Raw genomic sequence first — 23,988 nt, 5'->3', positions numbered from 1 at the left:
GACCCATACGGACGGATACTTCCCCGTACGGACCCATACATACTTCCCATACTTCCCCATACGGACCGATACTATCCCATATGGACCCATACTTCCCCATACGGACCGATACTTCCCCATACGGACCGATACTTCCCCATACGGACCCATACTTCCCCATACGGACCGATACTTCCCCATACAGACCGATACTTCCCCATACGGACCCATACGGACCCATACGGACCGATACTTCCCCATACGGACCGATAAACTTCCCCATACAGACCAATACTTCCCCATACGGACCCATACGGACCCATACGGACCGATACTTCCCCATACGGACCGCTACTTCCCCATATGGACCGATACGGACCGATACTTCCCCATACGAACCGATGCGGACCGATACTTCCCCATACGGGCCGATACTTCCCCATACAGACCGATACTTCCCCATACGGACCCATACTTCCCCATACGGACCCATACTTCCCCATATGGACCGATACTTCCCCATACGGACCGATACTTCCCCATACGGACCCATACAGACCGATACTTCCCCAGACGGACCGATACTTCCCCATACGGACCCATACGGACCGATACTTCCCCATACGGACCCATACGGACCCATACTTCCCCATACGGACCGATACTTCCCCATACAGACCGATACTTCCCCATACTTCCCCGTACAGACCGATACTTCCCCATACTTCCCCATACTTCCCCATATGGACAGATACTTCCCCATACTTCCCCATACTTCCCCATATGAACCGATACTTCCCCATACTTCCCCATACGGACCGATACTTCCCCATACTTCCCCATACGGACCGATACTTCCCAATACGGACCCATACTTCCCCATACGGACCGATACTTCTCCATACTTCCCCATACAGACCGATACTTCCCCATACTTCCCCATACTTCCCCATACAGACCGATACTTCCCCATACTTCCCCATACTTCCCCATACGGACCCATACTTCCCCATACGGACCCATACTTCCCCATACGGATCCATACTTCCCCATACGGACCCATACTTCACCATATGGACAAGGTGGACTCTTACCCATGTAAAGGTAGCTCTCCAGCCAGCTCTGTTCTGTCATGGACTGAATGGACACCAGGTCAGCTCCCAGCTTCCTGCACTCTCCACGGGCTGCATGCCATGTCTTTTTATCTCCGTAGGGCTTGTAGCAGAACTCCCCAAATTCATACCAGTCAGGCCCCGAGCAACTCAACTCTGCAGAGGAATCAAAGTAGGAGTTGAGACAGCATGTAGCCTACAGCACATTCAAATCATATTTTTTTTATTTAACCAGGCATGTCAGTTAAGAACAAATTAGTATTTACAATGGTGGCCAAACCCGGACGACGCTGGGCCAATTGTGCGCCGCCCTATGGGACTCCCGATCACAGCCAGTTGTGATACAGCCCAGGATCGAACCAGGGTCTGTAGTGACGCCTCTAGCACTGAGATGCAGTGTCTTAGACCGCTGCGCCACTCGGGAGCCCATATTAGTGTCCTTAGGTAACTTGATTGATGTCTGAGCATTGGTGTAGTCTAACATACCTTTATCTGCAAACTGGTATGAAATTTCATAGTTCCCATCATACCTGTTGAAGGTCAAAAGTTACTATGTTGGTATTGGTTGCATTTTTTTGGGGGGGGGGGTTCGTAATTAATTAATTTAGTGTAGACAGTGCACCATCACGCAATAATAATAAGACACTCACTGCCTGGAGGTGATTCCGTTCTTGGTGGAGCCACTGTAGAAGTTCTGGCCTGGTTCTTTCAACATAGTACAGTCTCCTCCGATATCATTCAGGATTACTCCTGCATGGATACCAGCTGCACAGATGTTGGAGTCCTTCGTGTAACGCAAACACATATCAACATACATCAATATCCTCACATTCCTCACTCCAAATTTTCTGTTGAATCATTGTGAGTTGATGGTTAAATCACTTAATTCACTCACCCCACGATATACGCCAGAGCCATAAACAGTATATAGTACTTGCGCACATCCTGCTGGGCAGTGTACGCTGAAAGATACATAATGTGAAATTAGCTTCATGTATTTTCCATTCATGTCTTATTAAAATCCTATTTTGCCTCAACTTCACACTGCCTGCTCAGCCCAGACCCTAAATAACTTGACACAGTAGTCGTCGGGATCTTGGCGTAGTCGTCAGGATCTGGGCAACGGAGCAGGCATTTTGGAGTAGAGGGCAGTAGACGCAGGGACTTACGTCATAAGATCATTTGCAAAGTTAAAGTTGGGCTTTGCATCACAGGACACAGCATCTGTGAAAAGAAAAACACCTCTCTCTGTATTCTGAGTGGACACGAAACATTTCTCAACAAAGAAATGCTAAGAGGTTAGCAAAACAGTTTTCGCCTACAGTCAGGTATACATCCCAGGATGTCAAAGCGAAGACCAGTCTGTCCGTTGAATTCCTGGGGAAGAATCCTGACATACTGGGCAGAGACAGGAGTGCCCAGAAGCTGTGTCTCTGGGGTGTTTCTGTCCATGCAGCCTGTGAATACCTGGACAAACAGGAAGAACAAAGTGCAATTATGATCTGGAGTTTATAATGCAGCTATCCCAATATGGGGCATTGGACCAAAGACCTACAAATTGTGGGCTGGCTTCCCAGACACATATTGAGCCTGGTCTTAGACTGCTTTTTAAGTCTAGGACTAGGCGTAAACTGTGCCTGGGAAACCGGCCGTGTATGTTTGATGTGGTTTACCCCTCCATCGTCTTTGTATTCAGTCCATTTGCTTCCATCCATACTGTGCTGGATCTTGAATTTAGTCACCCAGTGATCTGCACTAGGACACCCCTGGATCACAACACCTGTGATCTTTTTGGCCTCACCGAGGTTCACCTGGATCCAGGAGTTTACTGCGGTGATGTCAGTGGAGAGGAAAATGAACATGATTGAAGTTAATTTCTGGAAAAATTATAATTCTTTCACGAATACCAAATGTGAGATGAAGGACGAGGTGCCAGGTAAAACATACAGGGATTTGATGGCATCCAGCAGGAGCCACCATTCAGACGAGCTCCGTTCGGACCGTGTGAACTCTGTGAGGACGAGGCGGACAGCATGGAGTCAGTGACGTTACCATCCTCCACACCAAGTCCCCTCAGACACACTGAAAGATCAAAACACAACCACAAGAGGCACATCATGTAAATAAGTGCAGTAAAATAATGTAACAGTGATTCATGGTTTCAGTTTTTTGGGGGGGTTCGGTCTGGTGGGGATTGGGTCTGGTTGGGGTTGGGCCTGTTTGGGTCTGGTTGGGGTTGTGTCTGGTTAGGGTTGGGTCTGGTTGGGGTTGGGGTTGGGTCTGGTGGGAATTGGGTCTGGTGGGGGTTGGGTCTGGTTGGGGTTGGGTCTGGTTGGGTTTGGGTCTGGTTGGGGTTGGGGTTGGGGTTGGGGTTGGGTCTGGTTGGGGTTGGATCTGGTTAGGGTTGGGTCTGGTTGGGGTTGGGGTTGGGTCTGGTTGGGGTTGGGTCTGGTTGGGGTTGGTTCTGGTTCTGGTTGGGGTTGTGTCTGGTTGGGGTCTGGTTGGGGTTGTGTCTGGTTGGGGTCTGGTGGGGATTGGGTCTGGTGGGGGTTGGGTCTGGTTGGGGTTGGGTCTGGTTGGGTTGGGTCTGTTTGGGGTTGGGTCTGGTTGGGGTTGGGTCTGGTTGGGTCTGTTTGGGGTTGGGTCTGGTTGGGGTTGGGGTTGGGTCTGGTTGGGGTTGGGTCTGGTTAGGGTTGGGTCTGGTTGGGGTCTGGTTAGGGTTGGGTCTGGTGGGGGTTGGGTCTGGTTAGGGTTGGATCTGGTTGGGTCTGAGTCTGGTTGGGGTTGTGTCTGGTTGGGGTTGGGTCTGTTTGGGGTTGGGTCTGTTTGGAGTTGGGTCTGGTGGGGATTGGGTCTGGTGGGGGTTGGGTTTGGTTGGGGTTGGGTCTGGTTGGGTCTGGGTCTGGTTGGGGTTGGGTATGATTGGGTCTGGTTGGGGTTGGGTCTGGTTAGGGTCTGGTTGGGGTTGGGTCTGGTGGGGTTTGGGTCAGGTGGGGGTTGGGTCTGGTGGGGTTGGGTCTGGTGGGGGTTGGGTCTGGTGGGGTTTGGGGTTGAGTTTGGTTAGGGTTGGGTCTGGTGGGGGTTGGGTCTGGTGGGGGTCTGGTTGAGTCTGGTGGGGTTGGGTCTGGTTAGGGTCTGGTTGGGTCTGGTGGGGGTTGGGTCTGGTTAGGGTTGGGTCTGGTTAGGGTCTGGTGAGTCTGGTGGGGTTGGGTCTGGTTAGGTTCTGGTTGGGTCTGGTGGGGGTTGGATGTGGTGGGGTTGGGTCTGGTTAGGGTCTGGTTGGGTCTGGTGGGGGTTGGGTCTGGTTAGGGTCTGGTGGGGGGTTGGGTCTGGTTAGGTTCTGGTTGGATGTGGTGGGGGTTGGATGTGGTGGGGTTGGATGTCTGAGGGTTGGGTCTGGTTAGGGCCTGGTTGAGTCTGGTGGGGGTTGGGTCTGGTTAGGGTCTGGTTGGGTCTGGTGGGGGTTGGATGTGGTGGGGGTTGGGTCTGGTTAGGGCCTGGTTGAGTCTGGTGGGGGTTGGGTCTGGTTATGGTCTGGTTGGGTCTGGTGGGGGTTGGATGTGGTAGGGGTTGTGTCTAGTTAGGGCCTGGTTGAGTCTGGTTAGGGTTGGGTCTGGTTAGGGTCTGGTTGGGTCTGGTGGGGGTTGGGTCTGGTTAGGGCCTGGTTGAGTCTGGTGGGGGTTGGGTCTGGTTAGGGTCTAGTTGGGTCTGGTGGGTGTTGGATGTGGTGGGGGTTGGGGGTTGGATGTGGTGGGGGTTGTATGTGGTGGGGGTTGGGTCAGGTTGCCTACCATTTTGCTCACAGCTGTACACCACTTCCAGGTATTTGGAGATTGAAGGGCAGGGGTCAGTTTCAGTATAGGCATACAAGAAGCAGAAGGGTCGGTTGTCACACGCCTTTCGTACCAAAGGCAGGATGCCACCTACAGTGCATGTTCCTGATAGGGATAACCAATGCGTTAGTAACATGGCTGTCTGAAACACTGTATTAAGCCTAACACATAAATAATATGCCGTTAGGAGTTAGTTGCTCTTATAGCTATAACCTATTTGAGTTTCAGAGGTAAAAGCAATTTGTTCTGTACCTGAAGCTCCTTCCTGGTGGGGGCAGATCTTGTCACTCTTGCGGCCAAAGAAAGCTGACTGAATGTTGATGACACTGTTGGTATCACAGTGGAGGACAGCACTGGAGTCCTCACAGATGTAAGCCGTTTCAAACCCTACAGGAGATCGCAACCCGTACAAACACGGTCAACAGGTTTCAAAGACATTGAAAAAGGAGTCTCCAGACTCTTAAATCAGATTTTAAAAAGGCAATAGTAAACATGGGCATTAATAGTCCACAGTTTATTCCAGCCTTGACCATCCCAGGTAGAGAGCTTTCTAACTCACTTCTAACATTAGAGGCATCTGAGATTACTGTGAACAAGGGAAATAGTTTAAAACTACCATTGAATAATGTGACTGTTCTGATGGACCACGTGGTTTATCTAACTCTATTACAGGTCAAACCCTCCTCGCCCAGTTTATTGGTGCGGCAGGTAGCCTAGTGGTTAGAGCGTTGGACTAGTAACCGTAAAGGTTGCAAGATTGAATCCCTGAGCTGACAAAGTAAAAATCTGTCGTTCTGCCCCCTGAACAAGGCAGTTAACCCAGTGTTCCCCCATAGGCCGTCATTGTAAATAAGAATTTGTTCTTAACTGACTTGCCTAGTTAAATAAAGGAAAAATAAATTATTTATCTATAAGAGCAGGGTTAATTGATCTTACCATCGTGGGGTGGAGGAGAAACTGGTGTGTTTCCTGAAAGAAACCATGGAAGTAGGGTTTAAAAATAACATTTGAAAAGATTAAAAAACACAACCATCTGTACAGGACCAGGTTACCTCTGCGCTTGCATATGTATCCTCTATTGTAATCACAGTTGTCATCGTTCCAGTAGCCGGTGTTGATAAGCATGGAAAGGCAATCCTCTCCTCCATAGTTGTCTGGGTTGCCTGAGTGAGGCAAAGAGGAGGTAGAGAAATGTGATGCTTGGTATTTGCACCACCTCGCAATTCGGGGGAGTCCCCCCCCTCTAAAATACATGCAAAAAAAATATACAAAGAAATAAGCATTACCTGCGTTCCAGTGGATAAGCCATAAGACTGCTGAACAGCTAATCAAACGGCTAGCCGGGAATATTTGCATTGATCCCCCCACCACCCCCCCACCCACATTTTTTTTTACGCTGCTGTTATTCGCTGTTTATTATCTATTATCTATGCATAGACACTTTACCCCTACCTACATGTACCCTTTACCCCTACCTACATGTACACTTTACCCCTGCCTACATGTACACTTTACCCCTACCTACATGTACACTTTACCCCTGCCTACATGTACACTTTACCCCTACCTACATGTACACTTTACCCCTGCCTACATGTACACTTTACCCCTACCTACATGTACACTTTACCCCTACCTACATGTACACTTTACCCCTACCTACATGTACACTTTACCCCTACCTACATGTACACTTTACCCCTACCTACATGTACACTTTACCCCTACCTACATGTACACTTTACCCCTACCTACATGTACACTTTACCCCTACCTACATGTACACTTTACCCCTACCTACATGTACACTTTACCCCTGCCTACATGTACACTTTACCCCTACCTACATGTACACTTTACCCCTGCCTACATGTACACTTTACCTACATGTATTACCTCAATTATCTCAACTAACCTGTACCTCTGCACATTGACTCGGTACTGGTACCCCCTGTATATAGCCATGTTACTACCTAGTACTCCCTGTATATAGCCATGTTACTACCTGGTACCTCTGCACGTTGACTCGGTACTGGTATCCCCTGTATATAGCCTCATTATTGTTATTTTATTGTCTTACTTTTTTTAACTAGTTTATTTCGTAACTCTATTTAACTCTATTTTCTTAAAACTGCATTGTTGGTTAAGTGATTGTGAATAAACAGTCCACTGTAATCCGGCGCATGTGATAAATACAATTTTAATTGATTTGATGTATCTGAAAGCATTCGGACTATTACCTGCATTCCAGTGGATGTATCTGAAAGGAGAGGCATCAGTCCACTCCCAACCCCCCTCTGTAATGGAGTCATGTCCCCCCATCCACACGGAGACCCCCGTAGGAATCAGCTGGACCTTAGCTGTTCATGAACACAACACATCAGAGTACTATTCATTTGAATTGCCATTGTGAATAAACAATATTGGTGTAGTACTTTTTTTTTTAAATTTACGGAGAAGCATAATAGCACTTAACCAGTTAACCCACTGTTCCTAGACCGTCATTGAAAATAAGAACTTGTTCTTAACTGACTTGCCTAGTGAAATAAGGGTAAAATTAAAAAATATATATATATATAAAAAAAAACATCTGTACATTGAATGAAGGCTTGCTCAAAGGGCTCGGTGATGCTGAGAAGGTCCCCTTTCTGGTTTACACAGTCAGCACGTGCATCAGCCCATTTCCTCATGGACAGGTAGTTAAACAGGTAGCAGTAGTCATTGAACGGGTCTGACATCCAAGAGCCACACTTCTCATTCCAATCTGCAGGAAAAGAATCGGATGATATATTTTGGAATAGGATAGGGCTTACAACACACTCTGAAAAAAAGAAACCTGTTTGTTTAGCATTTTAACTGCACAAATATAATTGTGTGTGGTTAAAATGGCCAACGGTTAAACTGATTTTTTGTTGGAAATTGCAAGTGAGAGGTTTTGGGGTTGCAAAGAATGGTAAACTTAGGAGAGAAGCTGCTACTTTTACCTGGCCCCGATGTGGGAGGTATGGGTGGGGGTCCTTGACCTTTTGCTGAGGATTAGAAAGGCAGTTGAGTGATGAACATTCTGTGGTCAACAGGCATTTACTTTTGAATAGTGAGCCAATATACAGTAACTTCGGAAAGTATTCAGACCCCTTGACTTTTTCCAAATGTTGTTACGTTACAGACCTAAAATTGATGACATTAAAAAAAATCCTCAGCAAGCTACTGGGGAAGGGCACCAAAACATTTCTGCAGCATTGAAGGTCCCCAAGAACACAGTGGCCTCCATCATTGTTACATGGAAGAAGTTTGGAACCACCAAGACTCTTCCGAGAGCTGACCGTCCGGCCAAACTGAGCAAACGTGGGAGAAGGGCCTTGGTCAGGAAGGTGACCAAGAACCTGATGGTCACTCTGACAGAACTCTAGAATTACTCTGTGGAGATGAGAGAACCTTCCAGAAGGACAACCATCTCTGCAGCACTCCACCAAATCAGGCCTTTATGGTAGAGTGGCCAGAAGGCAGCAGCTCCTCAGTTAAAGGCAAATGACAGCCCGCTTGGAGTTTGCCAATAGGCCCCTAAAGATTCTCAGACCATGAGAAACAAGATTCTCTGGTGTGATGAAACTAAGATTGAACAATTTTGCCTGAATGCCAAGTGTCACGTTTGGAGAAAACCTGGCACCATCCCTACGGTGAAGCATGGAGGTGGCAGCATCATGCTGCGGGGATGTTTTTCAGCAGAATGAACTGGGAGACTAGTCAGGATCGAGGCAAAGATGAACGGAGAAAAGTACAGAGAGTTCCTTGATGAAAACCTGCTCCAGAGTGATCAGGGCAAAGTTTCACCTTGCAACAGGACAAAAACCCTAAGCACACAATCAAGAAAACACAGGAGTGGCTTCGGGACAAGTCTCTGAATGTCCTTGAGTGGCCCAGCCAGAGCCCGGACTTGAACCCAATCAAACATCTCTGGAGAGACCTGGAAGTAGCTGTGCAGCAACGCTCCCCATCCAACCTGAAAGAGCTTGAGAGGATCTGCAGAGAAGAATGGGTGAAACTCCCCAAACACAGGTGTGCCACTCTTGTAGCATCATACCCAAGAAGACTCAAGGATGTAATCGATGCCAAAGGTGCTTCAACAAAGTACGGAGTAAAGGGTCTGAATACTTATGGAAATGTGATATTTTACTTATTTATTTTTAATTACATTCGCAAAAATGTCTAAAAATCTGTTTTTGCTTTGTGTGGGGTATGGTGTATAGATTGATGAGGAAAAAAAACGAATTTGATACATTTTAAAATACGGCTGTAAAGAAACAAAGTGTGGAAAATGTTAAGGGGTCTGAATACTTTCCGAATGCACTGTATGTATATGTTTTACAAAGAACATTCAACAATGGGAAATGGTGAAAGGACAAATCAGACCTTTTCTGCAGACAAATTCCAATGTGGAGGTACAGAACTCATCGTTGAGTAGCCCTGCTTCATGGTGGTTGAATCCCCTAATATTGGAACAATCCTCATTGCCCTGCCAGTTATCAGGCTGGTTGGGCGCCCATGGTAGAAAGTCCTGGAAGAGAGAGTGAAGCCAAACTGAATGTTAATTTTAAGCTAGAATCTCTCAAATGTGTATACCATAAAAGATTTGGCCCACAAACTTTTAATCAATGACATATTTGTCACTCACGGATGGAGTCCCATCCGACCAGACCCACACTCCTTCTGTCCTACTGTCACTAAGACCAACCCAGGATGGTGCGGGCATATGAGCTGCAAAATAACATTTCCAATGGAATATAATATTTTTAAGAAAATAAAATACTACCTGTTATTTGTACAAAATATAGATGTTTTTTATTTTTTATTTACATTTAGTCAACCACTCACTAGTTATGAAGCTCAGTTCCTCTTGAGTATGAAAACTTGCCAGGTGGCCTCTTTGACTGGCACAGTAACTCTCTGCATCTAGCCAATTTTTCACCATTTCAGTCTCAAAGTGATAGCAGTAGTCTCCATACAGAAGATACCCAGCATCACAATGTGAATCTACACCAACACAATGTAAAGTATTATGTTATATGTCAAACAATATATCGACAGAATAAAGAACGTATTAGTTTGCATTGACATGATTTATAGGAATACAAACAAAGGTCTTCCAGTTGTCAGCCACAGTTGTTCGTTCCACTAACCTGGAACAGAGGTCGGCTTAACATTTTGACCCCCCACCATTTTACAAATGTATCCCAGGTTTTTGAAGCAATTGGTTGTTTCCCATTTTCCAGAGAAATCTCCTGTAAGACAAAAACAATAAAACAAAGTTCTGTACCTTTCTTCGTCTATGATCCAGAGAGTTTGTTGATTGATTAAGTGATAAGTGTAGTACAGACCACATGCCCTTACCGGTGTAGATTTGACCACAGTCCCAGAGGTTTACTGTGTTCTTGGGAAAGCTAGGTTTCCAATTGGAGAACGTAATATCTGTTTTGTCCACCCATCTGAATGTACCATCCTGGTCCTCATCTAGTGACATCACAAATCAGGAAATTGTAGACTTGGCCTTTTCATTGATTTAAAATTTGAGTTTTTAGTAAATATTCTGCCGTCTCTCTTTACACGATGCAACCAGCAGTGCTTGTCAATGCTAAATCGGGTCAAGTGTCACAGATTACAGTGAAAAGCTCATAAGATATTGGCCAAATAAAGCTAGGGGTTAAATCTGTACGTCTGATATACCTGCAACACCAATCCAGACATCCGGCACTTCCCCTTGATTAAGGTCTGGTAGATGAGTGTTGATGAAGTATTGCTCCTCTTGACTTAACACAACAAGTGATACGAATTAGAAAATGCTTTCATTTTCTTATCAATCATTATGTCCAGTAAATCATGTGTTGTTTCTTACGTCTTAATTGTCACCAGGTTAGCCCCCTCACTTGAACACTTCTGTTGAGCCTCATGCCAACTGGTCAGGAACATCTTGTTGCTGACCACCCAGTAACAGTTCCCACTGAAGCTGATCCAACCGGGAGGGCAAATTGCTTTTCAGAGGAAAATAGAACACAGTACAGAGCAGTGGTCACCAACCGGTCGATTGCTCTCGACTGGTACAAACTCTGCCTACCCGGGCGGGCCCAGAAAGCAAATCAAGTCCACTATAGGTCTACCGCTGGCCAAACGGATGGCTCAGATGGCAGCGTCTGCAGTAATGTACAACAAGCAGTGCAGCAGTAATGAATTAGTAGGAAAGTGTATCTATAGGCTTTCGTTGTTGTTATTATTAGCGGCTTAGTTATTTTTTAATATCGAGGAATATTTCACTCTCTCTGTTCATAGGAGTGACAACATGAATTTGTGCATTAATGCGGTGCGACTCAGGTTTCGCTATCAGCTGGAAGGTGTCAGTGGAGAGAAGGTAGAAAAGAGGGATGATGAGAGGCGGACCCTCAGTCTGCTGCTCTCTCCCTCCGCTGAGACTGATCCTCAGTCTGCTGCTCTCTCCCTCTGCTGAGACTGACCCTCAGTCTGCTACTCTCTCCCTCTGCTGAGACTGATCCTCAGTCTGCTGCTCTCTCCCTCCGCTGAGACGGACCCTCAGTCTGCTACTCTCTCCCTCCACTGAGACTGACCCTCAGTCTGCTGCTCTCTCCCTCCACTGAGACTGACCCTCAGTCTGCTACTCTCTCCCTCCGCTGAGGCTCACCCTCAGTCTGCTGCTCTCTCCCTCCGCTGAGACGGACCCTCAGTCTGCTACTCTCTCCCTCCGCTGAGACTCACCCTCAGTCTGCTGCTCTCTCCCTCCGCTGAGACTGACCCTCAGTCTGCTGCTCTCTCCCTCCGCTGAGACTGACCCTCAGTCTGCTGCTCTCTCCCTCCGCTGAGACGGACCATCAGTCTGCTGCTCTCTCCCCCGCTGAGACTGACCCTCAGTCTGCTGCTCTCTCCCTCCGCTGAGACTGACCCTCAGTCACCTACTCTCTCCCTCCGCTGAGACTGACCCTCAGTCTGCTACTCTCTCCCTCCGCTGAGACGGACCCTCAGTCTGCTACTCTCTCCCTCAGCTGAGAATGACCCTCAGTCTGCTACTCTCTCCCTCCGCTGAGACTGACCCTCAGTCTGCTGCTCTCTCCCTCCGCTGAGACTGACCCTCAGTCTGCTACTCTCTCCTCTGCTGAGACGGACCCTCAGTCTGCTACTCTCTCCCTCCGCTGAGACTGACCCTCAGTCTGCTGCTCTCTCCCTCCGCTGAGACTGATCCTCAGTCTGCTGCTCTCTCCCCCGCTGAGACTGACCCTCAGTCTGCTGCTCTCTCCCTCCGCTGAGACTGACCCTCAGTCACCTACTCTCTCCCTCCGCTGAGACTGACCCTCAGTCTGCTACTCTCTCCCTCCGCTGAGACGGACCCTCAGTCTGCTACTCTCTCCCTCAGCTGAGAATGACCCTCAGTCTGCTACTCTCTCCCTCCGCTGAGACTGACCCTCAGTCTGCTGCTCTCTCCCTCTGCTGAGACTGACCCTCAGTCTGCTACTCTCTCCCTCTGCTGAGACGGACCCTCAGTCTGCTACTCTCTCCCTCCGCTGAGACTGACCCTCAGTCTGCTGCTCTCTCCCTCCGCTGAGACTGATCCTCAGTCTGCTGCTCTCTCCCCCCGCTGAGACTGACCCTCAGTCTGCTGCTCTCTCCCTCCGCTGAGACTGACCCTCAGTCACCTACTCTCTCCCTCCGCTGAGACTGACCCTCAGTCTGCTACTCTCTCCCTCCGCTGAGACGGACCCTCAGTCTGCTACTCTCTCCCTCCGCTGAGAATGACCCTCAGTCTGTTACTCTCTCCCTCTGCTGAGACTGACCCTCAGTCTGCTACTCTCTCCCTCTGCTGAGACGGACCCTCAGTCTGCTACTCTCTCCCTCCGCTGAGACTGACCCTCAGTCTGCTGCTCTCTCCCTCTGCTGAGAATGACCCTCAGTCTGCTACTCTCTCCCTCCGCTGAGACGGACCCTCAGTCTGCTACTCTCTCCCTCTGCTGAGACGGACCCTCAGTCTGCTACTCTCTCCCTCTGCTGAGACGGACCCTCAGTCTGCTACTCTCTCCCTCCGCTGAGACGGACCCTCAGTCTGCTACTCTCTCCCTCCGCTGAGACGGACCATCAGTCTGCTACTCTCTCCCTCTGCTGAGACTGACTCTCAGTCTGCTACTCTCTCCCTCTGCTGAGACGGACCCTCAGTCTGCTACTCTCTCCCTCTGCTGAGACGGACCCTCAGTCTGCTGCTCTCTCCCTCCTCTGAGACTGACCCTCAGTCTGCTACTCTCTCCCTCCGCTGAGACTGACCCTCAGTCTGCTACTCTCTCCCTCTGCTGAGACGGACCCTCAGTCTGCTACTCTCTCCCTCCGCTGAGACTGACCCTCAGTCTGCTACTCTCTCCCTCCGCTGAGACGGACCCTCAGTCTGCTACTCTCTCCCTCTGCTGAGACGGACCCTCAGTCTGCTACTCTCTCCCTCTGCTGAGACGGACCCTCAGTCTGCTACTCTCTCCCTCTGCTGAGACGGACCCTCAGTCTGCTACTCTCTCCCTCCGCTGAGACGGACCCTCAGTCTGCTACTCTCTCCCTCCGCTGAGACGGACCCTCAGTCTGCTGCTCTCTCCCTCTGCTGAGACTGACCCTCAGTCTGCTGCTCTCTCCCTCTGCTGAGACGGACCCTCAGTCTGCTACTCTCTCCCTCTGCTGAGACGGACCCTCAGTCTGCTACTCTCTCCCTGCTGAGACGGACCCTCAGTCTGCTGCTCTCTCCCTCCTCTGAGACTGACCCTCAGTCTGCTACTCTCTCCCTCCGCTGAGACTGACCCTCAGTCTGCTACTCTCTCCCTCTGCTGAGACGGACCCTCAGTCTGCTACTCTCTCCCTCCGCTGAGACTGACCCTCAGTCTGCTACTCTCTCCCTCCGCTGAGACGGACCCTCAGTCTGCTACTCTCTCCCTCTGCTGAGACGGACCCTCAGTCTGCTACTCTCTCCCTCTGCTGAGACGGACCCTCAGTCTGCTACTCTCTCCCTCTGCTGAGACGGACCCTCAGTCTGCTACTCTCTCCCTCCGCTGAGACGGACCCTCAGTCTGCTACTCTCTCCCTCCTCTGAGACGGACCCTCAGTCTGCTACTCTCTCCCTCCGCTGAGACTGACCCTCAGTCTGCTACTCTCTCCCTCCGCTGAGACGGACCCTCAGTCTGCTGCTCTCTCCCTCTGCTGAGACGGACCCTCAGTCTGCTGCTCTCTCCCTCTGCTGAGACTGACCCTCAGTCTGCTACTCTCTCCCTCCGCTGAGACTGACCATCAGATGCAGGCACCATCAGCACAGTAAAATACAAATAAAAAAGCAAATGATTTAAATGTATCCTCATGTAACAGTATAGACTTCACGTCCGTCCCCTCGCCCCGACCTGGGCGCGAACCAGGGACGCTCTGCACACATCTACAGTCACCCACGAAGCATCGTTACCCATCGCTCCACAAAAGCCGCGGCCCTTGCAGAGCAAGCGGAACCACTTCTTCACGCCACTAGCGCACACCACCGCTAACTAGATAGCCATTTCACATCGGCTACACTCACTCAGCTGGGCTGTAATACAAGAACGGATTTATTACCGGGGTGATCATAAAGCCTAACTTAAATTTTAAAATATATATATTTTTAAATGGCCTGAACAACAATGCATTGGCAGGGCAATTCAAGCAAAGCCCAATATGTGGTGATAATGTATTAGCTGTATTAGCTTAATGCACAAACCTCATTGCTAGAGTTCTGTTTTTAATTGGTTAATGTTGCATAGCCTTACGTTTTTTTAAGTAATGTTTTAAAAAATCTGCATTTTGATTCAAAGTGATCTTAACTCAAAAAAGGTTGGTGACCACTGGTATAGAGCATTCACTCACTGCTGTACAATGTAGAAACAAACGGGCCATTCAAGAGGGTGCTACGAAATCAATGTCAAAACGTTGTTTTCTTTGCCCTGTGTTATTATAAATTACATAGAATTAATCATTAGATTGTTCTCTGCAATACTGTCACCTTAGCTATTATGCGTGCACTTGACAGTGTTGATGAAATAAGAACATGTATTTGCTGTGATCGTTGCTAGTTTAGACTGCGCTGCTCTTGGCAGTACCTCTTCCATATTTGGTGTTGTGAGGTGGTACCATTTGGAGGTGTTTCCGCTGGTTGGACAAATCAAAATCAACTTGATTACCTTCGTCATTTTTCACATACAGATCATTGGCTTTCATTGCATATAACCGCGATCAATCTGCGTTGAGAGGGGGCCATTTCTATGGCGACGTAAAATGGCAAGACTCAGAAATACACAATGAAAACAGGAACAGATTGTCTTCACGGAGGATGGATATTGAAATTCGGTCTTTTAGCTTTGTAAATACATATATATTTACTCCCTATTTAGTTTTGTATTGAGCAGATTTAATTTAGAAAAAGGCCCATGTTTTCACTCAGGAGCCTCAGTAGACCTTCGAAGTTAGCGCCTCTCTGCCGCCGAGCAGTGACCACTTGTATCTACATTGTTGCTTTGTATTGAATTGACTTGAGAGAATTAAATAGGACCATATCAAACCATATAATAATTGCCAATGTATTTAAGTTGAATCAAGATCGCATGTCATGTCAGAGTCATTTGAGCTAATACCACATAATTCACATGGTTATTTATCTAGTAATGTTTTCTGAAGATCTGAGCTTACTGTTGAGTGCTCTTTTGCACATGTAAGGACGCTCATAGCGGCATATATGGGACTTCCACTTCCCAAAGTCCTGTCCTGCCTCCTTGATCACTGCCACACAAATCCCGTTCTGCTTTTCACTGTCGAGAGAAAACATATTTTCACTACGAAGCAAGAATAAACCTTGCACAATCACTGTGATACAGTTGATTATATAGATCTGTCACCCCACGTGTCCTGTCCTACCTGAGATCTGGCTGCACAGGATCAGTTCCCCAGTTGGTGTAGGTACCAGAAGAAGCATCAGACCAGCTGAACTGAGTCCTGTCAATTTCAACCTGACATGATATTGTTGTGCATTTCTGTGAAAAAACAAAAATGAGAACTCATTATACCAAGGGGTAAGTTTTAGAATACATGTAGCTAGCACGCACTGGTTGGATCAATGTTGTTTCAACTGAATTTGTCTATGTATTGTGAAGAGGGATCAACGTGGATAATACATTTTATTTGGGGGGGAAAAAAAGAAATTAACTATTACTCTTTTCATTTCAACCAGCTTTGTAATAAATTGATTAGGGTAAACCTTGAACTTAAATACATTGACTTAACCTTGACTAACAGGTTGTTACATTGATCTAATTTCAACATAATCATCAGAACTATGTATACGTTGAAAAGTCCACATAGAAACATAACAAATATTTGTCATCCCTATATTCTATATATATTGGGTTGTTGAAATTATGTAGAATTTTATATTTAATTAGACATATGTTATTTGACCTCATTTAAATGTTGATAGTAAAATGGTTGTTTGAATCAACGTCATCGTTTCAACATCATGCCATCAACCTAAATAAAGAGTTACACCACATTATCAAAAGTATGTGGACACCTGCTCCTCGAACATCTCATTCCAAAATCATGGGCATTAATATCTTTAGAGTTGGCACTATGCATTCAGGGTTCTCCTGGCATCCGCCAAAGCCAGATTCATCCATCAGACAGTGAAGCATCACTCAAGAGAACACATTTCCACTGCTCCAGCATCCATTTAATTTTTTTATTTATTTAACTAGGCAAGCCAATGGTGGCAAGCTTTACACCACTCCAGCCGACACTTGGTGTTGCACATGGTGATCTTAAGCTTGTGTGCAGCTGCTTGACCATGGAAACCCATTTCATGAAGCTCCCGACAAACAGTTCTTATGCTGACATTGTATCCAGAGGCAGTTTGAAATTCAGTAGTGAGTATTGCAACCGAAAATAGACATTTTTTACACACTTCAGCACTCATGTGGCCTACCACTCTAGCGGGGCAGAAATTTGACAAAATTATTGTTGGAACAGTGGCATCCTATGAAGGCGCCACATTGAAAGCAATTGTTGCTCCTAGACATTTACATTAGAGTCATTTAGCAGACATTGTTATCCAGAACAACTTACAGTACGATTCCCACAGTGGGAATCGTACTCACAACCCTAGCATTACAAACACCATACTCTACCAACTGAGCTACACCGGACGCCTGATTTTTCCACTTCACAAAAACAGCACTTACAGTTGACCAGGGCAGCTCTAGCAGGGACGAAATTTGACGAAACGACTTATTGGAGAGGTGGCATCCTATGAAGGTGCCACATTGAAAGTCAATTAGCTTTTCAGAAAGGCCATTCTATTGCCAATGTTTGTCTATGGAGATTGCATGGCTGTATGCTCGATTTTATACACCTGTCAGCAATGGGTGTGGCTGAAGTAGCCTAATCCACTATTTTGAAGGGGTGTCCACATACTTTTGTATATATAGTGTATATTGAAATAAAAGCTGAACCCACAGTCCAGTGACTCCTACCTGAACAGTGACTCCTACCTGAACAGTGACTCCTACCTGAACAGTGACTCCTACCTGAACAGTGACTCCTACCTGAACAGTGACTCCTACTGTGACTTCACATTATATTTCAATATAAGACCTTAACTCTTTATTTAGGTTGGTGGCATGATGTTGAAACAATGGCATTGATTCACACATATCATTACTATCCACATTGAAACGTCAAATAAAATCTGTGTAATTAAATTCAACAATTTTAACCACAAAATATTTAATTATTCTACATGGAATTTTCAATGCAATTTCAACATATACATAGTTCTGATGATTATGTTGAAATTAGATTGATGTAACAACCTGTTAGTCAGGTTAAGTCAATGTATTTAAGTTAAAGTTTTACCCTAATTTGAATGTTTACAACACTGGTTGAAATTAGATGAGAACAATACTCATGGATGACTTTTTCAAATACAATGGATTTCCCACGTTGATTCCACGTCACAGTCCCTTGACAAATGATGTTGAAACAACATTGATTCAACCAGTGTGTGCCCAGTGGGTAATGTACATTGAAATGATATCTGTCAAAGGATTATATTTTCTTTCATGAATTAATCCTGGATTGTACTGACTATATTGATTTTGGCGCTGGGTCTGATAGCTTTTGGATGGGTCATATACTGTATGTTTTGATTACCAGAGTGGTGTAGCCAAGCCAAATGTCAAAGAAGGAATCGTCCAGTCGTCCTGTGATGTACTGCTCCTCTTCCGGTGATGCAATGGACACCAGGTCTGCCCCATCTCTAACACAGTCGTGTCTGGCTCCCAACCAGCTCTTCCTGGTGTCTGTCTTTAGTTTGTAGCAGTTGGATCCATACTGGCTCCATCCGTTGGCTGTGTCGCACATTGTTGGAGGATTAGCTGAGGAAAGGAGTGAAATGTGTTACGCATATCATTCACCTTCTTAGGTCCCATAAGCATTATTGTAGACAACAGACAACGTCATATATTGATTGGCCAGTTAAACCTACGGTTGGGGCGCTTGCATATATACTTCCGCCGGCTAGTGCAGACGTCATCATTCCATCGTCCTTGCTCTCCCCCGACCACCTCCCCACAATCCTCGTTGTCCTCCCAGTTGTCAGGATTCCCTGGTTTCCAGTATCTGTGTAGAGTGCACAAGCACACATGAGAAAATCAAAGTTGAATAGTAATAATCATGTGGTCAAATGATGGCTTGATACCCAACCAACCTGGGAAGTATGGTGCCCGTCAACCAATCACCAACAACCTTCACACAACAAAGGCTACTATAGAGTGTTACTGTGCTTGATACAAGTCAATGATTAACAGCACTTGATTACCCTCCAACCAAAATGGTTCATTTCATGGAACCATAATTTGCTGATGTGTTTCAATATAGTGTCAGATCATTGAGGATCATAGTATGGCTACGTACGCTAAGAAGGGGAGGAAGGTGCTCCCGTCAGTCCACTCCCACACTCCCTCAGCAGCAATGTCATTCAGACCGATCCAGAAAATCTCTGTACCAACCTGAGTCCGTACCCATGTCTACCAGGAGAGAGCAGAGGTCACAGTACAGAGTCATATACAGTAGTTATGAACTAGACGACTGTAGAACGCATCTCAAACCCAGAAGCTCACCCTCTCAGGAATGTCCAGGATGCTCATCAGATGGCTCCCCCGTCCCACACAGTCTGTGCGGGCATCATCCCAGGACTTTGTGTTGGTAGAGAAGTAGTAACACTTGTCCTCATAGGCCCTCCATCCCTCCTCACACTGACTGAAGGCTGACAACACAACAATCACAGGAGTGTTTAGCTGCAGGTCTAACTGATCATTGTTATTTTCCCATAAACTGAACTAAGTAAATACAATAAGATGTATGGAACATTATAAACTGGGTGGTTCGGTCCCTGAATGCTGATTGGCTGATAGCCGTAGTATATCAGACCGTATACCACAGGTATGACAAAACATTTATTTTTCCTGCTCTAATTACATTGGTAACCAGTTTATAATAGCGATAAGGAACCTCGGGGGTTTGTGGTATATGGCCAATATACCACGGCTAAGGGCTGTTCTTAGGCACGACCTTGTACATTATTGCTTAATTACACAACAAGAAGAAAAAATAAATGACTTCAGTCCAGTATAACTGATCGTAACTTATCATGGCTATTCCTAGTGTTGTTATTTGTATCCTTATTTCTTTTGGGTTAGATGAGGAAACATTCCACAACCTCTTCGTGCCAAGGTTGAAAGGGAATCGTGCCCTCCTTCCATCAATAACTTTAACGTTAATGTGGATGCTACCATGATTACGGATAATCCTGAATGAATCATGTATAAATGATGAGTGAGAAAGTAACGGAGGCACAAAGATCGTACCCACAAGACCTGCTAACCTCTCACCATTACAATAACAGGGGAGGTTAGCATTTTATATCATACCCACAAGACATGCTAACCTCTAACCAATACAATAACAGGGGAGGTTAGCATTTTATATCATACCCACAAGACATGCTAACCTCTCACCAGTACAATAACAGGGGAGGTTAGCATTTTATATCATACCTCCAAGACATGCTAACATCTAACCATTACAATAACATGGGAGGTTAGCATTTTATATCATACCCCCAAGACATGCTAATCTGTCACCATTACAATAACAGGGGAGGTAAGTATTTTTGGGGTGGCATGATATTTACAGTGCCTTGCGAAAGTATTCGGCCCCCTTGAACTTTGCGACCTTTTGCCACATTTCAGGCTTCAAACATAAAGATATAAAACTGTATTTTTTTGTGAAGAATCAACAACAAGTGGGACACAATCATGAAGTGGAAGGACATTTATTGGATATTTCAAACTTTTTTAACAAATCAACAACTGAAAAATTGGGCGTGCAAAATTATTCAGCCCCTCTACTTTCAGTGCAGCAAACGCTCTCCAGAAGTTCAGTGAGGATCTCTGAATGATCCAATGTTGACCTAAATGACTAATGATGATAAAGACAATCTACCTATGTGTAATCAAGTCTCCGTATAAATGCACCTGCACTGTGATAGTCTCAGAGGTCCGTTAAAAGCGCAGAGAGCATCATGAAGAACAAGAAACACACCAAGCAGGTCCGAGATACTGTTGTGAAGAAGTTTAAAGCCGGATTTGGATACAAAAAGATTTCCCAAGCTTTAAACATCCCAAGGAGCACTGTGCAAGCGATAATATTGAAATGGAAGGAGTATCAGACCACTGCAAATCTACCAAGACCTGGCTGTCCCTCTAAACTTTCAGCTCATACAAGGAGAAGACTGATCAGAGATGCAGCCAAGAGGCCCATGATCACTCTGGATGAACTGCAGAGATCTACAGCTGAGGTGGGAGACTCTGTCCATAGGACAATAATCAGTCGTATATTGCACAAATCTGGCCTTTATGGAAGAGTGGCAAGAAGAAAGCCATTTCTTAAAGATATCCATAACAAGTGTTGTTTAAAGTTTGCCACAAGCCACCTGGGAGACACACCAAACATGTGGAAGAAGGTGCTCTGGTCAGATGAAACCAAAATTGAACTTTTTGGCAACAATGCAAAACGTTATGTTTGGCATAAAAGCAACACAGCTCATCAACCTGAACACACCATCCCCACTGTCAAACATGGTGGTGGCAGCATCATGGTTTGGGCCTGCTTTTTCTTCAGCAGGGACAGGGAAGATGGTTAAAATTGATGGGAAGATGGATGGAGCCAAATACAGGACCATTCTGGAAGAAAACCTGATGGAGTCTGCAAAGACCTGAGACTGGGACGGAGATTTGTCTTCCAACAAGACAATGATCCAAAACATAAAGCAAATTCTACAATGGAATGGTTCAAAAATAAACATATCCAGGTGTTAGAATGGCCAAGTCAAAGTCCAGACCTGAATCCAATCGAGAATCTGTGGAAAGAACTGAAAACTGCTGTTCACAAATGCTCTCCATCCAACCTCACTGAGCTCGAGCTGTTTTGCAAGGAGGAATGGGAAAAATTTCAGTCTCTCAATGTGCAAAACTGATAGAGACATACCCCAAGCGACTTACAGCTGTAATCGCAGCAAAGCTGGCGCTACAAAGTATTAACTTAAGGGGGCTGAATAATTTTGCACGCCCAATTTTTCAGTTTTTGATTTGTTAAAAAAGTTTGAAATATCCAATAAATGTCGTTCCACTTCATGATTGTGTCCCACTTGTTGTTGATTCTTCACAAAAAATACAGTTTTATATCTTTATGTTTGAAGCCTGAAATGTGGCAAAAGGTCGCAAAGTTCAAGGGGGCCGAATACTTTCGCAAGGCACTGTATACCTGTGTAACTTTCTCACTCATCATTACACACGAACATTCAGGATTATCCGTAATCATGGTAGCATCCACGTTAATGTAGAAGTGATAAGAAACATATTATAATCTTATTTACAATAAAAGTGACTCCAAAATGACACAATACTTTATTTACCATTCATTTCTATTGGGCACAAAATAATCTGAAACACATCTCAAAACAAACAGCAAATACATCCAACAAGTTTGAGTCACAAGCTTGATGTAATCATTGCGTGCTAGGAAAATAGGACAAAATATTACACTTTTCATTTCTTTAAAGCACATATAAGTGAATCGGTCCAAATACTTTTGCCACCTTCAAATGAAGGGGACTCAAAACATGAAGTGCTTTTCATTTCTAAACGGTAAAAACAGATTCGTAGGAAAATACCCTCAAATAAAAGGTGACATTCTGTACTGTTGACTCATGAAACATTTGATCTCAAATCCAAAATGCTGGAGCATAGAGCCAAATGTAAGGTTTTAGCTTCACTGTTCAAATAAATACATAGGTCAGCGTAAGCATTCCATGTCAATTATAGCAACGTGAACTTGATATTAAACTAGATTAATTTAGGTTCTACAGAAAGATAATTTTGGATATAAATCATGATTATACTTACCACAACTGAGCAGACTACAGAGGGTGAAAAGCAATAGCAGCATGCTGTGTGTTTTATCCAGCCGATCGATATGTAGTCTTGGTTTAGTTCTCAGGGTCTAATACATCCTAAAGGAGTAGTCTTCTCAACGTTCTCTAGAAATGGGTATGTACCTGCTGTAACTCAACACAGCTTTGAGCATCCTGGCACAGTTTCTCTTCTTTTAAGAACCAGCCCAAGGTCCAAAGATTGAGGGGCAGTAAACCAGGGATGACAAACACTTGACCTGAGCTGTGATGCCAAACCATCACCAAAAGTGGCCTACTGTTGGTGGGGTTAAGTCCACATTTCTTTAAGTACACAAAGGAGCTCCGCAGGGGTCTATACTAAGACCTGTTCTTTTCACTATTTATAGAAACGTTATTGGTCAATCTGTTGTAAATGTAATCTACCGTGCCTTCAGAAAGTATTAACGCCCATTGACATTTTCCACATTTTGGTGCGAATTTAAAATGAAATTGATATACTTTTTTGTGTCACTGGCCTACTACACACAATACCCCATAATGCCAAAGTGGAATCATGTTTAGACATTTTTACAAATTAATTAAAAATGAAAATCTGAAATGTCTTGAGTGAATAAGTATTCAACCCCTTGGTTATGGAAAGCCTAAATAAGTTAACGAGTAAAAATGTGCTTGAACAAGCCACATAATAATGTGCACAGACTCACTCTATATGCAATAATAGTATTTAACACTATTTGTTTATGATTACCTCATCACTTTACCCCACACATACAATTATCTGTAAGGTCCCTCAGTCGAGCAGTGAATTTCAAACACAGATTCAACCACAAAGACCAGGGAGGTTTTCCAATGCCTCACAATAAAAAAAGCAGTCATTGAATATCCTTTTGAACATGGTGAAGTTGAATTACACTTTGGTTTGTGTATCAATAAACCCAGTCACTCAAAGATACAGGCGTCCTTCCTAACTTAGTTGCCGGACAGGAAGAAACTGCGCAGGAATTTCATCATGAGGCCAATGGGGACTTTAAAACAGTTACAGACTTTTATGGCTGTGATAGGAGAAAACTGAGGCTGGATCAACAACATTGTAGTTACTCCACAATACTAACCTAACGGACAGAGTGAAAAGAAGGAAGCATGTACAGAACAACAAATATTCCAAAATACGCACGAAAGTATAACTGCAAAAAATGATGCAAAGAAATGAACTTTATGTGTTATGTTTGGAGCAAATCCAACACAACACATCACTGAGTGCCACTCTCCATTTTTTAAAGCATAGTGGTGGCTGCATCATGTTATGGGTATGCTTGTATTCGTTAAGGATTGTGTAGTTTTTCAGGATAAAAAAATAAACGGAATGGAGCAAAGCACAGGCAAAATCCTAGAGGAAAACATGGTCCAGTCTGCTTTCCACCAGACACTGGGAGATGAATTCACCTTTCAGCAGGACAATAACCTAAAACACAAGGCCAAATCTACACTGGAGTTGCTT

At 45.4% G+C, this 23,988-nt stretch overlaps 1 protein-coding gene across 1 annotated transcript in view; it reads right to left on the bottom strand.

Annotated features, from left to right (window-relative positions):
• Nucleotides 1-22,671, bottom strand: part of LOC112257333 (macrophage mannose receptor 1) — a 34,003-nt gene extending 11,332 nt beyond the window's left edge. The window contains exons 1-29 of the mRNA XM_024430827.2: nt 22,483-22,671; nt 19,138-19,283; nt 18,932-19,044; nt 18,504-18,637; nt 18,170-18,393; nt 15,881-15,996; nt 15,656-15,774; nt 10,815-10,950; nt 10,646-10,728; nt 10,313-10,432; nt 10,102-10,203; nt 9,797-9,955; nt 9,597-9,679; nt 9,335-9,479; nt 7,909-7,953; nt 7,521-7,688; nt 7,165-7,284; nt 5,977-6,087; nt 5,861-5,893; nt 5,177-5,311; nt 4,883-5,029; nt 3,039-3,173; nt 2,765-2,919; nt 2,414-2,558; nt 2,261-2,315; nt 1,987-2,053; nt 1,742-1,875; nt 1,578-1,621; nt 1,074-1,247 (exon numbers count right to left, since the gene is read on the bottom strand). Coding sequence (XP_024286595.1) covers nt 1,074-1,247; nt 1,578-1,621; nt 1,742-1,875; nt 1,987-2,053; nt 2,261-2,315; nt 2,414-2,558; nt 2,765-2,919; nt 3,039-3,173; nt 4,883-5,029; nt 5,177-5,311; nt 5,861-5,893; nt 5,977-6,087; nt 7,165-7,284; nt 7,521-7,688; nt 7,909-7,953; nt 9,335-9,479; nt 9,597-9,679; nt 9,797-9,955; nt 10,102-10,203; nt 10,313-10,432; nt 10,646-10,728; nt 10,815-10,950; nt 15,656-15,774; nt 15,881-15,996; nt 18,170-18,393; nt 18,504-18,637; nt 18,932-19,044; nt 19,138-19,283; nt 22,483-22,525 — 3,391 coding nt within the window. The 5' untranslated portion in view covers nt 22,526-22,671. The remainder of the gene's footprint in view (nt 1-1,073; nt 1,248-1,577; nt 1,622-1,741; nt 1,876-1,986; nt 2,054-2,260; nt 2,316-2,413; nt 2,559-2,764; nt 2,920-3,038; nt 3,174-4,882; nt 5,030-5,176; nt 5,312-5,860; nt 5,894-5,976; nt 6,088-7,164; nt 7,285-7,520; nt 7,689-7,908; nt 7,954-9,334; nt 9,480-9,596; nt 9,680-9,796; nt 9,956-10,101; nt 10,204-10,312; nt 10,433-10,645; nt 10,729-10,814; nt 10,951-15,655; nt 15,775-15,880; nt 15,997-18,169; nt 18,394-18,503; nt 18,638-18,931; nt 19,045-19,137; nt 19,284-22,482) is intronic.
• Between the last annotated feature and the right edge of the window lie 1,317 nt (nt 22,672-23,988).

This window comes from Oncorhynchus tshawytscha, linkage group LG09 (genome assembly GCF_018296145.1).
Source record: "Oncorhynchus tshawytscha isolate Ot180627B linkage group LG09, Otsh_v2.0, whole genome shotgun sequence".
Taxonomy (NCBI): Eukaryota; Metazoa; Chordata; class Actinopteri; order Salmoniformes; family Salmonidae; genus Oncorhynchus; species Oncorhynchus tshawytscha.
This window is presented reverse-complemented; position numbering and strand designations above follow the sequence as displayed.